General features: G+C 33.7%; 1 protein-coding gene across 1 annotated transcript in view; it reads left to right on the top strand.

Moving 5' to 3' along the window:
* Positions 1-17624, top strand: part of ATP8A1 (ATPase phospholipid transporting 8A1) — a 111786-nt gene that overhangs the window by 30003 nt on the left and 64159 nt on the right. Inside the window, exons 12-18 of the mRNA XM_032186790.1 lie at positions 712-839; positions 2088-2165; positions 5446-5534; positions 10080-10152; positions 12555-12666; positions 14005-14078; positions 14247-14296. Coding sequence (XP_032042681.1) covers positions 712-839; positions 2088-2165; positions 5446-5534; positions 10080-10152; positions 12555-12666; positions 14005-14078; positions 14247-14296 — 604 coding nt within the window. The remainder of the gene's footprint in view (positions 1-711; positions 840-2087; positions 2166-5445; positions 5535-10079; positions 10153-12554; positions 12667-14004; positions 14079-14246; positions 14297-17624) is intronic.

The raw sequence follows: 17624 nt of genomic DNA on the forward strand, positions 1-17624 counted from the left end.
TATTTTAAGTACACTGCTGATTATTGTAGTATTCTTAACAGTGTCTGGTATTCTGGACACTGTTAAAGCACCAGAATAGCTAGAAATACTATAGCATTTGTGTATTCCAATAAGTTTTAGGAAATAAATTTTAAATTCCAAGCTACTAGTGTTACTTAAAACTTTAAAAGGGAGAAGGAGCATAAAACTGCTTTTTTATTTCTGATTCTTCAAAATGTTTCATTAATCTCTAATTTCATCTCTCCTTTTCCTGTGGTTTGGACTTACCTTTTTCATAAAGCTTTGTTGTTTTTATTGGGGGAGGAAGTAGAAAGGTGTGTGGATAGAAGGAGAATAATTTCATTCTGCTTGTTTCCCACTTAAAAAAAAGTTTAAAAAATTTGGTTCCTTTCTATAGATATTCCTTGATTATTATCTTAAAATTTAGGAAAGGCTGGAAAGTTTGCTTTTCAAAAAGTGGGGAAGATAGCAAAAATCTCCAAATTAGAACTCCACTTTATCTTAATAGAAACCCTTAACTGTTATCAAGGTTGTATTTATAGGCAAGTGATATTATAATTCATTCTCAAGTGTCTTTTTAGACGTAAAACATTATAAAAATTAGCAGTTAAGACAGTACACTGAATGTACTATATACACATGCTTTTAAGGATGGTCTTAAATGTTGTTGTGTTTTGGTTTTTTTTTTTAATTTGCTTTGTCTTTCGGCAGATGGTGGTGCGAGCAACTTTGGATTGAATTTCTTGACTTTTATCATTCTCTTCAATAATCTTATTCCAATCAGTTTGTTGGTTACACTTGAAGTTGTTAAATTTATCCAAGCATATTTCATAAATTGGGTAAATATTTTTATAATATACATTGATTTCTAGAACCAAATGATTTACAAGTTAAATGATGTTGTTTATGTATACATTTCTTAATGTAAATACTTAAGTATGCAGTTTATTATAACTAGGATCAGAGAAGGTCATGGTATATAGCTTTATTTAGTGTTTTTATATAAATACAGTATAGCTTTTTGGAGAACTTTTTCCAGTGCTTTGTACTTTCTCACTAATACTGAGGTCTCAGACCTTCAACCAGAATGACCAGAAGAAAGTACAGTCCAGTGGAAGTGGAATTTTTGTCCAGTTTCATTTCTTTCTTCTGAGTTAGCTCGTGTTTTTCCCTCTTTTTTTTTTTTTTTTTTTTTTTTTTTTGTACCACTGTAATTTGTTGGTTTTTTTTTGTACAAAACCAATGACTTTTTATCTTTTAAAAAATAGCTACAAATCATTTTGGTGTCATCTTTTCCCCCATTAAAAAAAAAGGGATTAGTTGTCTTTAAATCAATTTAATCTTAATCCAGGACTATAGACTTCTACTATTTTAGACATCATCTTTATGTGTGCGTGTATATGGTGTTGGTATAGGGAATTTAGTCTGCCACAATTTGTAGCACTACGCTGCCATACTCTTGCAATGTTTTAATATTTTTTATTTTATTTAAAAATAAACTCTGGTATTTTTTGTTGTTTTTTGTAAGAAAACTTACAGTGTACTGTAAATAGTACCATTGTGTACTATTAAATTTATCTCAAGGAATATTTATCATATTATTTAGAAAGGATTGGTTGCAAATACATTAAAAATATTTAAGACTGACTTCCCACTAAGTATTACAATGAAGTATTTCTGCTTATTGCCAAATCTATTTTAGATACATGGGTTTAACAGTTTTTTGTTAATTCTCAGATTACTTCTTTATTACCTGTAAAATCTTAGTCATATAGATTCTTGTTTTAAAGAGGAAATCTGATTTCTTTGAGGCATTCTTAGAAGTGATCTTCTTGTGTCTCTGTTTATTTCAACATGGCAGTCACAAAGTAGATATCTTATTTTTATGTTCAGTCTGCTGTTGTATATCTTTCTATTTACATACTAGATTTATTTATTTTTTGTAACAAGTTATGGAAGACTAATTTTAAAATATATATATAGTATATATTCTATATAATATATATATATGTAGTATATATATAGAATATATACTATATACATGTATATACACTATATAATATATATATACTTTTTTTTTTCTTTAGGACATAGACATGCACTATGAACCTACAGACACTGCTGCAATGGCCCGCACTTCCAATCTCAATGAAGAACTTGGACAGGTAGAAAAAGTTACTGGTTCTAACTCAGTGGGTTTTACAATCCAAATTATTAAGATCATGTGAGGACTTATTTCAACAAACAAACAAGAATTATATTCTTGCATTTTTACATGTTTACTTATTTCTTTTCTACTAATTTTGTCAGATTAATTCTTTATTTTGCTTTAGAGTTCCCTTTAAATACTGTAAAATCAATTTTGCAAGAGTTCACTCATGAAAGCTTGACTTCTGTAGAACTGTCTAGGGTATAGGGCACACTTCTAAAAGAACTGCATGTTACATTTGCTTTTTCAGCCAATTGTATTAAATATTTTGTTTTCTGTTACACTCAGTGGTGCTGGTAGACAGATTGTGTGGAAAAAATATTACGTGCTCGTACATGTATAACTGAGCTTCATTATAAAGCATATATAAGCATAGGTATACACGTTCTTGCATTTCCTAGCCTACATGTGTTTGTAACTAATTAAGTCTTTAATTTATTGTTTCGGGATGTAAAAGTTATTTATTGTTCTAGTAAAGCTACAAACAGAATTTTAACTGTTTAGTGAACAAGTCTCAGGGACTAAAGCTTAAGAGATCTGCCTCTTTGGAAAACAACAGTTGTAGGTTAACATGTTCTGATATTAGACTACAAAGAGTGGAGGACAAGACCTTTCCTTACTGGATTTATGAAATATGTACAGATAGCAAAAAACTTGGTTCTGTTCCTGACCTTAAAGGAACAGAAGGTACTTCTCCCTTAGTGGTGAAGAGACTCCAAATCTTAGCTTTTTTTTTTTTTTTTTTTTTTTTCATATTAATTTTAAAAGGTTTTTTTTTTATTTTTTTCTCTTTGGAGTTTGGTTGTCATTCATATCCCCACTTTTCCACCTCAGCAGTTCTTGTCTTCTTTTTTTAAGTTTCTCATAAGAATTTCATTCTTTACCAAGGTCTAGTCAGATTTCTTTGGATCTCTGTTTTCACTTTTTCGACAGATTCTTTCTTCATCAAACTTTGTAAATTTCTGTAGGGAAATCTACCAAAGGACAATGTGCTAACAAAAAGAGCAAGTCTTTTCTCTGAAGTACATGTCAGCTTCACATAATGAAGAGAAGATTCTCCACAAGACGTCTCCAGGTTTTAAGAAAGGCAAAAGTTTAGTTTTGAAAAAAAGTTGAGAGTTTTTAGCTGCCGTTCCTGCCTTTTTTCCCCCATTGTGCCCACAAAGAGAAAGTGCATTTTGAGGTGTAAACTTGGCATGGAAGGTTTCTCTCAACTGCTGATTTGGCTAGATCATAATCCCTCAGAAATAGAATCTTTAAATTGGAGACGCTGAGTATATTTTAGTAATTTAGTACCAGTAATCTAGTACTAGATCTAGTTTTTAATCTAGTAATACATACCATTACTAGTTCCATCTATATAATGGATAATGCAGTTAACTCTTAATTAAAAATACAGAGATTTTTCATGAAAATAACTTTTAATGAATTAAAACTGAAGTTTGTCTTTGATTTTAATAGCCTTCACTGAGCCTCCATTGAGAATTTATGAGCCTTTTGTTTCATCATAGACCATTTCATTTCTTCATATATAAACTTTTTTCTTTCCATTGCATTTGAATTAGATTTAAAGATACACAGATCCATTTCTTTTAGCTTCAAGTATTCAAATACTTCATCTAATATTTATGGAGTACTAATACTTCAAGAGAGGAAAGCTTTATGTTAGGGAAATAGGAGACCTAGAGCAAGTAAAAAGGTCGTTGATCTTTGCTAGTTTCTTGTATTTTGAAAGTATGTAGAGTAGGAAATAGTTAAGCATACCACCATGTATTGAAGTTAGCATAAGTTTCAAGTCACGTCAATCGATTGCTATTTTGGGAAATTAGTATCAAGACCGTGCATCTACTGCATTTACATACTATATATATTCATTTCCTATAAATTCAACAAAGACACAAAGGGTGGAAGCAAGGGACGAATGCAGAGAAACTGTCCAAGCAGTCAGGGGTCAGGTGAGGAAAGCCAAAGCCCAAAGAAAGAAAGAGTTATGTAAATATTAATTTATTTGACCAGTGGACAACTCAGTATATAAGGAATTAGCTGGGTGGTGACACTCAAAGAGTTGCGGTCAATGGCTCAATGTCCAGGTGGAGTCCAGTGACCAGTGGTACTCCTCAGAGGTCAGTACTCTGGGACCAGCACTATTTAAGGTCTTTGTCAGTGACACAGACAGTGAAGTTGAGAGCACCCTAAGCAAGTTTAACGACGACACTAAGCTGTGTGGTTGGCATGCTGGAGGGAAGGGATGCCATCCAGAGTAACCTAGAAAGGCTTGAGAGGTGGGCCTGTGCAAACCTCATGCAGTTCAACAAGGCCAGGCAGAAGGTCCTGCATCTGGCTCAGTGCAATCCCAAGCACAAATACAGGCTGGGCAGAGAATGGTTTGAGAGCAGCTCTGATGAGAAAGATCTGAGGGTGTTGGTTGATGAGAAGTTCTACGTGAACTGGTAATGTGCACTTGCAGTCCAGAAAGCCAACCGTATACGGGACCGCATCAAAAGTTACATGACCAGAAATTTGAAACCACCAAGGTGATGGTTCTTCCCTCTGCTCTGCTCTCATGAGACCCCCACCTGGAGTACTGCATTCAGACCTGGTGCCCCCAGCACAAGAAAGATTTGGACCTGTTAGAGCAGGTCCAGAGGAGGGTCACCATCTGAAGATGATCAGAGGACTGGAATACCACTCCTATGAAGACAGGCTGAAAGAGTTGGGGGTTGTTCAGCCTGGAGAAAAGAAGGCTTCAGGGATACCTTATTGCAGCCTTCCAGTACCTAAAGAAGGCCTACAAGAAAGCTGGAGAGGGACTTTTACAAGGGCATGTAATGATAGGACAAGGCGTAGTGTCTTTAACTAAAGGTAGATTTAGATCGATATTTGGAATAAATTCTTTACTATGAGGGTGGTAAGGCACTGGAACAGGTTGCCCAGAGAAACTGTGGATGCCCCATCCCTGGAAGGGCTGAAGGCCAGGTTGGATGTGACTTTGGGCAACCTGATCTAGTGGAAGGTGTTCTTGCCCATGGCAGGTGGGTTGGAAATAGATGATCTTTAAGGTCTCTTTCAACCCAAACCATTCTGTGAAGATTGTGGTACTGGTTTAAAAAAAAAAAAAAAAAATATATATATATATATATATATATATATTTTTAGTATGTTAATAGCCTTGAATTATACTAGAGATGTAAATAACTGTTGAATATTAACATATAATGAATTTATCATTCATTTAGGTCAAATACATATTTTCTGACAAAACGGGTACCCTGACATGCAATGTCATGCAGTTTAAAAAATGTACTGTGGCAGGAGTTGCTTATGGGTAGGTATTTTAATATATACTTATTGCTTTATCTGTATTCCTTTTTTTGCCTATGTATATGTGTACACACTAAATTAACACCACAGTTAAAATAAACTTACACCTGGCAGTAAATACAAATAGGAGTCAATTTGTGACTATCAGATGGTACTTAGAGGAAGTATGAACATTTCAGTTATGGCACATCTTTTTGTAAACAGGAGCAAAAATGAAGTTTAGATAGGCTTACTGCTGTAACACAACTTCAGTATGCCTATTATTTTTTCTTTTGCTGTGTCTGATAACTGTTGATGTTTTTTTCTTTAAAAAAGGTTTTTCCTCATATTTGAAAAAAAAGCTACTTTAGTAGTCCATGCTTCATGTTTTATGTAGGCACATGCATTTGCACTAGACAAAACACAGGATGAACAAGAACTTGAATTACAATGCTCTAGCATTTAATCCAGATGGCTTTTATGAATGGTGTTTAAGTGTTATAATTCCTAGTATCAATACTGCTATTAAGAAACCTCTTGAACTAAATGCAAAGCGTTTTATTACTTACTTGTCAACAGTTGCAGCCAACTTCTTCAACTGAGTTTGTAAAGGCCTCAAACTTCTAACGCTTTTACTTCAAAGAATTCATTAGAGCAATGAATAGAGCTCTAGCACCTACATTGTAAATGTCAACATGCCTTACCAGTACATGAGATGCTGGACCTAGGCTGATCAGTAAGCAGATAATTAGACACAATAGTGTTTCTAGCTGGGCAGAAACCAGGCAGAGGTTGTGAAATTAAGTTTTGGACTTGTGCTAAAAGTGATGTTTCGGCTTTTTATCATTTGGATCCCTTTGAAAATACTAAACTAATTTTGCAGAGTCTAACGTAAGCTTTCTGTTTTTAAAAACTTAGATCCTTAATGCATTAACCATAGATATTTTTAATTAACAGCTGTAATAAAATAAATTTCCAACCCTGATGTTTCATACACACACCTATATGTATGTCTCAACTTCAACCATGTGATCTAAGATGAAAAAAATACACTAACGGTAATGGCACTTAAAATCAATATTTGGTTTGTTTTATATCTTCGTCTGCAGTAAGTATAGCACAAATTCTGAAATTTCTCCTTTACAAAACCTGGATATGACTTTACTTTAAAAATAATAATAATAATTTGGTCTGATTCTTTTCCTGTACTTCATAGCTCCTATCCACATCTTTTTGAAAATATATAGATATCAGATGCTTGTCAGATAAGCATCACTGTTTGAAAAGCTGAGTTTCTTTTTACAATAAGTATCCACTGCAGTATCATATCTGTATTGATGCAGATGAGAGACTGGAAAATGGAAAAGGATAGAAGTAGTTGTGTCTCCTATGCCTCTTCTTTCTAATATATTCTAAATTGTGATATATTCAAAACTGTGTCATCACAGGGCTGAATCCCAATGTGCAATGGCTAGTTGTGTTTTTAAACATTTTGTGAACTCAGCAGATAAGCTGCATTACTGTAGCTTTGGATAATAGGGAAAAAGAAAAAAAAAAAAAACATACTTTTGCTTACAAACAAAAACATTATTAAAATGTATACTGAAATATAAAGCTAGAATTGTAAAGTGGGCTAATGCTTTTATATGAGGTGGTATAAGTTAGTAAATAGACATGCTCCCAATCAAACAGAAATGATCATTTATATTTTGTAGTCTCAAGAGAAACATAATATTTTTGCATATTTTATTCTTTTTAGGCACTATCAAAATAGTTGACATGCTTTTAAAACTTTTCTTGGTCATTCAGTTTCACTAACTAACTTCCCTATTATACGTGATCAAATTTTTGTAGCCTTTGTGATTCTTTTTCTCTCCCTGTTTCTATTCTTCCTTTGCTTCTTGTGCAGCCATTGCCCTGAGCCTGAGGACTATAGTGTTCCTTCAGATGATTGGTAAGCTCTAAAAGTCATTTAGTATGTGGCGTTTAAAATTCAAGCTTAAAGCTGATGAGATAGATTTTTAGAAACACAGCTAAATGTGAAGTATGTTACTCAGAAGCTATGTTTCAAGTCGATGCAGGCCAACCAAGTATTACATAAATTTATGACATAAGAATTCTATGGTGTTAGGTTGTGTACTCTGGAGAAGATTTGTTAGTAGGGTTATTGAGGGTTACTGCTCCTATCCTGTGCAAGTCAGAATTGTTTGTGGGAGAGACTTTTGTCATTTATAAAGGTAGTTGGTATTATGGTAGCTTTAATCACAATTTTCTACTGTTATCTAGCAATAGTTCAGTAATAATCTCTAATGTGTTTGAAAAATAATCTGTGTTTGAAAGTGGAAAAAAATAATAGTTAATGTTTTCCTTCCTGCTGGTAGTTTTAGAGTATTAGTACTGCCTAATTTTTATCTGAAACTATAATTAAAATACACAATTACACTTGAGGCCAACATTAGTCTCTTAACAGGGACTTCAGGAAATGCTAAGTACAGGCATCCTTTCTGCTGCCATCTGCATGATGGCTTACACTTCCCTCTTATTCTTTCTTAAACTAAATATTTACAATCAAAACAAAGTGAGATAAACCCAGGACAAAATTTTATTTACAGTTTTTAAATAATCTTAATTGTATTTGTTGAAAGTCATTTGCAAGATACATCATCCAAAACTCTGTAATATGTTGTCTCCTTATATTTAAAAGATTTGCAATAAATAGCTTGATTTGATAGCTTAAAACTAACAATTTTTTTCTTTAGATTTTTTTTTTGAAAATTCCTCCACATTTCCAAAAAATTGTACATATACACACCCTAAAATCTTACCTGATCTGATGATCCTTATTTGATGTTATGACATGATCATTAGAAACATTCTTATTTGTAATTACTTCTTAATCTTTTATTTTATAATTTAATAATATCACATTATTGTTTATTACAAGCAAAAGTGTTCTTAACTGTGCACAAATTAGTGGTTTCATTAATGCAATGTTTAAGTGAAATAAAGCACGTTTTTGTATAAGATATTTATGCAATAAGGCTATTTTCGATTAATACACATCAAAATTCCAATAAGCACATCTAAAATAGGAAAATGAACCTATGCCTGAATACTAGTTAAAAATAACCCTTTTGTAAGCTGTTAAATTTGTGTAAATATTTACAAAATAAATTACTTAGGAAAATTATTTTTTTTATATAAATATATTATAATTAAATAAATCTGACTAACATTTCTAGACTTAAAATGAATAATGTACCAAATTCCAAAGCTTTTGAATATTTATTTTTAGTACTAGAAATACATTCTGTCCTACTGGAAAACAGCAATATCTGCAAATATTTTTCAGTGTTTTTGGTACTGAGAATCTGAAAAATGTCCTGAAGTCTTTCTGTCAGAAAGCTTTAAACAGTCAAAGCTTGCCTTAAGCTCTAAATAAATTTAATGTATCTGAAATCTTTAACTTCTAGCACTACAATATCCAGCTGCTTTGCATAAAAAAAAAAAAAAATAGAAAAGAAAATCTTGGTGATTGAGGATGCTTTGAATTCCTCACTTTCATAATAGGCTTTTGGAAAAAGCAGTCCTTGAGTAGTTATACAGAGTGCTGTCATTTTGTATTCCTTTGTGATAATGCTCGCTAAAACAGCTCACTTCGTTTTCGTAGATCTTTAGACTGCTGTTGAGACAAGTGTGGCTTATACTTAAAATCACTGAATATATTCAGTTTCTTCTAAGATTCAAGGCAAAATCCAAAGTAAATGAAAAATAATGAACACTTTCCTCTAAGTGGGTTCACTTTTCAGTACTGTATTGTTTCACTGAGATTCCAAACTCAACTGGATTGTCTTGATACTCAACAATCAGCTGTAGTAACAGATCTTGCTAGAAGTAACTTCTTTTGAGCTCTCAGCTTCAGCCACAAGACTTATGCAATATGAAAGTTAGTGTGTGACTTCATTTCTCAAGAACTGTCTCCACCTTGTGTCTCTTCAATCCTTTGCTACTTCACCATTGTTGCTGTGTCTTCATACATCAGTTTAATAGTTTCCTTTTTGGTCACAAGCAGTAGGAAACAAACCATCCCTGCCCAGGCTTCCATAATGTTTGAACTCAGTTTGCTTACCCCTTTCAGGTACCTGACTTTCTTTTCTACAGACACTTGCAAACCTATTCCAAAGCTGCTAATTTCTCAAAGTATAACCTATCCAGGTGTATGTTGTTCTGAATTGTTCCAATAATCTTGTCCTGTGGAGATCAGGAGCCAGTCTTATAGTGTAGATTGATTTTTACTTGATCCTGCATTATCTAAAGTGAGCAGAAAAACTTCCCTTGATTTGATTGTACTTATATAAATCAAGTTTTATTAAAATTAGATAAAGTTTGGGGATATGAAACAAATTCATTTTCGCTTCATTTTCTCAGCATGTGTGACTGCATCCTTTTATTGTGACATCTACAAACTAAAATTTGTGTTTTGACCCTAGCATAGTAACATAACAATTCATATGCAAATCATGTAAGAATATGCTAATGGTGATCTTTTTTTCTACTTTATTATTTCTAGGCAGGGCTCACAAAATGGAGAAGAAAAGACATTTAGTGACTCATCACTATTGGAGAATCTTCAGAACAATCATGTAAGTGATATAGAAACAATTAGTGTTGTTTTATGAAATTAGAACATTGCTCTCGCTAAGTCAAAACATTATGTCCTCTGTAGGAAAATAAATAATGTACTTACACAAAATCAGCATGCCCTCATGCATACTTTTATATTATTCATTGTTGATATATGTTAATTGTATCCACTTGGAAATAACATCTAATCTTATCTTCTGTAGAGTTGATTTAGAATTTTCTAAGCCTGAAATACAACAGTCTTACATTCTTCATTCTATGGGTGTTTTATCTTAACTCATGCTGTGCATACAACGTCATGATCTCCATCAAAGCTTTCAGGATCAGTCAATTAAGTTTCTTGCATGACATGACTAATTATTTCAGTGCCCAGGCTCTGGCAAGAATCAGGAATTAACTGTATACATTGTTTTTATGTACACGCTTACATAAGGTTAGATCATCAGCTCAGATGATGAGATGAAACAGATGGCTGAATATGAGTGATCACTTCTTTAGTGTGAGGATGACAGAGCACTGGAATACGTTACCCCAAAAGGTTGTGGAGTTGCCTTCTCTGGAAATATTCAAAACCTGCCTGGATGCCATCCTGTTCAGTGTGGCCTAGCTGATCCTGCTCGGCGGGGGGGGGTTGGACTAGAGGATCTTCAGAGGTTCCTTTCAACCTTGGCCATTCTGTCATTCTGTGACATGTTTCTAGAGACCAATCTTTGTGCCAAAGAGGAAATACATATAACAGAAAGTTAGTAGGTTTATGATATAAAGTTTATGAACTTTATAAGTTCATAACTTATAAACTCATAACTTATGAACTTTAAGTTCATAAGTATAAGAAGCAGTACCACCATTACTATTTATTTTTTCATTTTGTACAAGTGATGTTTTTTTTTCACACTTTACATTTACACTATTAATGTAGGTGTTCTTGTTCTATATTTGAAGAGTGTAATAAATTACTCTTTTTCTTAAATTTTATCTTTCCCTGAGGGTAATTTCAGGGTAACTGGTAGGCAATCAAGCATTTTATTCGTACAAATGGGGCAGCCTTAAATGCCTGGTACGCTAGTGCAACCCTCAAGCGTATCTAAAGCAGAGGGGGCTCTTTTATTTACCTGCACGGGCCAGTTTCAGTGCTAGTTATGTGGACTGTGTTGAGACGCATCATCCTTTTGGTGCTGTTGTCCAGAAAGTCCTTGATGCACAGGTGATTGATCTTTAGAGTTTTCTGGTAGATATATAGTATTAAGTCTGTATAATATTAGCAAGATCTAATGAGCTATTTGCCTTTTTTTTAATAGAAGAAAAAAGCGTTTGTGTATATCTTAAAATTCAGTCACAAATTAAAAGAATTCAAAGAGGTTTCACCAATATATGTTGAATGTGTTTGTAAGTGTTTTGGAAAAGAATCTGTAGTTCAGCCTTTTAAATACATCGTCAGAGCATCTGAGGGCCCTCAGTGGATGAGGACAGGAAATCGACTCCCATGTTTGATTATGAAAATCTTTGGATTCATCTGAGTATTACAAGTCACCCATTAGTGTTTTTGTACTGTAGAATTAGGTTAGGTTTCAGATATTATTATATTTTATAAAGTAATACAAAGAAATACTACAAATATGCTATGAGAAATCTTGGTTGTGTAGAATGCTGTTGTTTCTTTTCAGCAATCGTTCAGGGGTCAGTTCATTCATTTTGCAAACTTAGCTGTACTAATAAGGGGTATTAGTTCTTTTTAGTCAAAAACAGTCAACTATTTCTGCTTAGATACATTCTTTTCCCCTCTCTTGGTTAAATCATGTGAAATTCTTTCAACTTTGTAGATTTTGAAGTGCCTGAGATAGTCATCTTATTATCTTCCTTTAAAAACTGTCTGCCTGACCTTGTGGTATTTTCCAAATGGCTTTCAGGTTTGGTTGCTACATCTTTCCAAAGGTTTTAAGAACCTTTGTTAAGAAAGTATGTTAAGAAATAAGGTGTTAGGCAAAAGTAATGTTAGAAGGAATAGTTTTTAATAAGAACAACAACATTCAAAGAGACTTCAGTAAATAATAAAAATTATCTATGGAAACATTTTACATTTTCAATACAGCATTCAGATTTACCTTCCCTATAAAATGCGTATTTAAATTATTCTGGTTTTGGTTATTTGCTTTTGATTGTATGATAGTGAATGCCACTAAACGCTATCTACATTGCCTGTATTAAAGTACAGAAGCAAGAAATTATTTTGCATGTTGAAATTGGTGTACAGATAGATAATGTCTGTTTTATTTAATTGTTGATAGTTTAAAAGGGAGAGATATCTTTCATTAACATTCTCTTGGTTACTGTTTATCCATATTATTACATTTTAATTACTTATTTGTTAAATTATTAATCATTTCCTGACTTCTTCTTTTAGCCAACTGCACCTATAATATGTGAGTTTTTGACAATGATGGCAGTGTGTCATACAGCAGTTCCAGAAAGAGAAGGTGATAAGATTGTATATCAAGCAGCATCTCCAGGTGAGAGTCAAATAACTGAGTGAAAGTATAGTAAAGTTTGAAAAATAATAAAAACTATTTATTCAACAAGCAAATTTTATTTAAAATGTATTGTTTATTTTGATGCATCTTCTGAAATTAAAAAAGAAAACATAACCCTCAAAAAAAAAGTGTCAGCTAGAATCAGTTTTGTCTAAAAATATGAATGTAGATTTTTCTGATTTGCTTTAGAATATATATACAGATGTCCTGTGGATTATATGAGGACAAAGGGTAATTAACCATATAGCATTCATGTGCTGTCATCAGGTTGGTGGAGAAGTCCAAAGGAAGTGCTCAAATGCAAACCAGGAGATAAACTGTCCTTGCTTGTGAACCTATGCTATAACCATGGTAATTAGCACAAAGACTGTTTGTTTGTAATCAAAAACGAACAAGAAATGGGTTAGTAGGATAAAAGTAGTGATCAAGTCTACTAGAGACTGAGAAAAGATTACAGCACAAAGGTGTAGTTGAAGGCTACCTTGGTTTATAGACAGCTTTTGAATTTGGGACACAACGCAGCAAGGCAAAATCTTTGAAATATATGACTTGAAGTAAATATTCTTCAGTCTTCGTCATCCCTGTCTGCCCCGACTCCTAGATCGCCATCCATCTGGAAATTCTATCCTTCAAAAATTGAAAGACACGAACAGTGGTAGGGCCATAAATAAAACTAACAGCCATGGCAGCATTTTTTTTTTAGCAACATTGAACTAGTTCTGTTCTGATGTCTTAAACCATTTGGAGAGAACCAATGCCTATTGGAGACTGGGTTCCTGAAGGTACTGAAGTTATTATTATTTACTGGAATGATTATCACTCTTTTCTTCTAAATCACAACTTACATAAAGGGAAAGTACCTTGTGCAGCTCCCTAGTGAATAAGGCACTTAGAAATTGTGAGGTTTGTTCATCTAAGCAATGTTTAGGTCAGCATCCAAACAACTGAGTCCCTGAAAGTATGCTTAGGGGTAGAAAGAAGGCTGTCTCTGTCTTTGCAATGAAGCAGTGTCATTGCATCTACTGGAATGCATAATTTATTAGTTTGCAAGTTAAAATTTTGGAGAGTGTGCTCTTTTGGCACAGCAATGTGTTCTTTTGGGGGCTTATTTTCTGTGAACTGTAAATTAATTTCATCACATTTTTAACAGGAGAAACAAAGAGTACTTACCAGCATCAAGTCTAGTCCTTACAAATCTTTAAAGGGAAAAAGAAATTGAAAACATCCATTAAATAATCCATTAAATCATGGGGTAAGCTAACAGTTTTCTTGTACATCTTGTAAAATAAGTACTACTGATTGACTTGTTGCAGATGAAGGAAGCATTGGTCAGAGCAGCCAGGCATCTTCATTTTGTATTCACTGGAAGGACACCTGACTCAGTAATCATAGAGTCTGTAAGTATTTTGGGGGGTACCATTATAATTTGTTGTATTTACTATTGCCATATTAAATAATTTCTGAATAACTGCATCATAGTACGTATCTATTGAGAGTTCTTTGCTTCTTTTTGTTTGTTCTGCTTTAGTTTTTTTTGCATTAATTTCACCTTTTTTATTTTTCAGCTGGGACAAGAAGAGAGATATGAACTGCTAAACGTGCTAGAATTTACAAGGTAAGCAGCTTGTTGAGCACTTATTGTCTTTTTGTGAAATTCCTTATGAATTTACCTTATGGGTAAACATTTGCATTTTTGATACTTGTACAAGCAATGTGTGCAGGCTTGGCTTTTATTTCTGTAATGAAACGTATAGCATGTGATCATACCATAGGCAAAATAGTGCACTTGATTAAGATCATGCTTCTGGTTTTCTTCCAAAATATTTCCTGAGGCATATATTTTTGTCATCTCCTTTCTGTCTAATATTTTCCACTTTTGCGTTTGCTCAGTTTCAAAAACATTTGCTCTCAAAAACCTCAAAAACTGATGTGAAAAGGCAGTATAGTAAAATATTTGAACTTTTAAATATATTTTTGAAAGCTCTAGCACCATCTGAAATAGAAAAATAATTGATATTTGCGAGCAGGGGAAAGCTTAAAATGTTAGAAAGAACTTGTGTTTGACTTGACTGATAGAGTGTAATTTTGCATTTGGCCTTGAATGTACTTGTTTATTACTTCTTTAAATAATCTAGACTAAAGACCAGTCCTTTCTGAGCAGCACCACTAGAGCACTGGCTAGTGGATTCTCTTGGAAAATGAGATTAACATATATTTTACTCTCAGTAAAAATTTCCTGTCCAAGCTACTGGAATTATAAAGGCCTGCATAAGATGCCATTTCATTTGTTGTATAAATCTTTCTAAATTGTATCTATGAATGCAGTCTGTGTTTTAAGTATTCACGTAGTTCTATTGCTTACTTTGGCACAGGATGGGGAAGAGAATTGTACGTAGAGGAAGCTCTTCTTTTATTAGAAAACTTCCTTCTAATTTTGCTTGCAGAATGTGATCATTGTTTGCCTTTCCTTGTCCCCTTACATTTCCCTTGAGTTTACGTTGAGGATTCTAAAAGATCAAATAATAAATAAAAATCCAAAGCAATAGAAAAGGAAAGGAGCTGTAGATGGATAGGTTGTGTGAAATGAGAGAAATAGTTGCCTATAGTTGTAATAATAATGTAATAATTATAATAGTAATAATAATGCATAGCATAACAGAAGAATCAGCAGAGTGGGGAAAAAAAGCAACAGACTTGCTTTTAGTTCTGAATGTATTTTAATGAGTTCTTGCAATTAACATTAACAACTTCTATATTAATAGAGACATACTTGACATTTTTCAGACTTCCGCCATTGTTTCATTTTCCTGTAGGCACTTTTTTCACTTTCGTTCTGGAAATTTAGCAAGCATGTTGCCACATCTGCTTGTTTATTGGTAGTTTGACATTTGTGTAAGTTCACACTTTATTCATGGGATAGCAGTAAAAGATTCCTATTTTGTTCCTACTTTTGCTCTTTATCTTCATTTCATAGATCTTAAAATTCTGTGTCAGTCTAAAACCATATTTTAAACAGTGATACTTCATGGATAATGGAGAATTGCTTTTGAAGCTTAGCCTCTGGAGGACCGAGCTTTTCAGTGGATACCAATCACCAAAACTTTACCATGCATACTGTTTTTATAGCTGTTTTGGTTTATTCCAGATTTAGCTTTGCTTGGAACTGACTTGTTGGAAGCACTAGAGGTCACCCTTGCTCCATAGCAGGAGAAATTTTGACTAAAAAACCTAACACCATATGTATGGGTAGCAGCATCTACCTTCAGAGTAATAATCTGACAATTAAGTCTCCTCCTGAGTTAAGAGCTTCCAGGTGTTCTAAGGTGTTTTTTTCCCCAAGAAATGCAAACTAATTTCTTATTGCCTTCCAGTACAAACCAGATAAGACTCTTCAGCAAGAGTGCAACAGTGTCAATATTTGATAGAGTAGTCCTTCAGAGAAGTTACAGAAGTAAAACTTGCAGGAATGCTTGATAGAGTTGTGTTTTATGGTACTCAGTCTTTGCAGTGATCATAGGTGTACCTGTGAAAACAGAAGTACACAAAATGCTAATTATCCTTCGTAAGGCAGTAGCTTTTAGTCAGGCTTGTGAGCATACTGAAAACAGCTGATAATTCTAAAGCAACTGGCAATTATTCCCGAAATGTAGTGCTAATGTCTTTGGAGTAATCAGTGTCCTTATGAGTTATACTCAGTTTCGCTTGTCTCCAACAGATACTTTGCTCAGATGCCACAACTGCTGTGGTACTCCAAGTTTAAGGAACCGAAGAGTTTTTCAAACCCCTTCTAACCTTGTGCTGTTCAGGGCTCCCCATGCTGTCAGGAGAAGGAATTGTGAAAGGAAACGCTGTGCGCATTCTCATATTCTGTCACCTGAAATTATAAAAATAGAAAAACTGCAGCTATCTCTTGGGAGCCAAAAACAAGTCAAAATCAAGTCTGTCGTGTCAGTTAAGGATCCAAAGCAGAGAAAATCTTATGCTTACTGTCATTCCTGTGCTGAGTACATGCACTGTCTTTTCACTTGGGCTAGGTAGCGTGAATTTCAGTATGTGATTCCTTGTTTCAGCAAGCATAAGCTATGTCCGTTAACAGTGTAGAAATTGCACATCAGTGCAAGAATGTGTCATTATGCACACAGTTCTACTGATGGAGGTTTTGATTGTATCTGTTTTGTTAGAGGAATGAATTGAATTTTTAGCACCAGAATTAATTTCACTGATGACTATAGACCTAGTAATTGTATTTCAATATCTGGAGTATGCATCATCTATTGATTTAATGACTGATCTTCCTCTGCATCCCAGGAGCACATCTCCATATTCTAGCATAAGTCTTCTGTGGTAGCTACAGGGTAAAGCTCCTTGTCTAGAGAAAAACATTTTTGATGTAGAATAACACTGTAATTTGTCTGAAATGCATCAATAGCTTGACAAGTCTTAGACCCAATCAGTTTTATGAATAATGTATATTGCCTTGGCTGTTGTACTGTGCAGACAGAAGGCCACCTTCTAGAGCATTTCAAATCTTATCTCCTCTCCATCATTGAAAGAGGGACAGAATGTACTGATCGTGTTCTGACTTCTGACTGAAGACTGATACTTGTAAATGTAAGGAAAAACAAACAAAAAAAAAGTGGCTGACAGAAGAGGTACCAAAACCTTGGTAGCAATATTTGGTTTTTGTGTTTGTGTGGATAAACTCTGATGAAAATTTCATCTTAAGCTGTAGATAGGTCTTGCAAAATAACAAAGGGCCCATCAAGACTGTAAGACTGTTTTTGTCCCCTCACAATGATTCAGCTGTGCTGTAATCCCATGACAATTCCATGGGAATTACCAGCTATTGTCTCTCCTATGTGAAGAAAGTAAAACAAAAAAAAATGGTATTGCATTGAGTTTCATGTAATAGCGCAATTTTATGATTTCTTATTTTACCACAA

Source organism: Aythya fuligula, chromosome 4 (assembly GCF_009819795.1).
Source record: "Aythya fuligula isolate bAytFul2 chromosome 4, bAytFul2.pri, whole genome shotgun sequence".
NCBI classification, from domain to species: Eukaryota; Metazoa; Chordata; class Aves; order Anseriformes; family Anatidae; genus Aythya; species Aythya fuligula.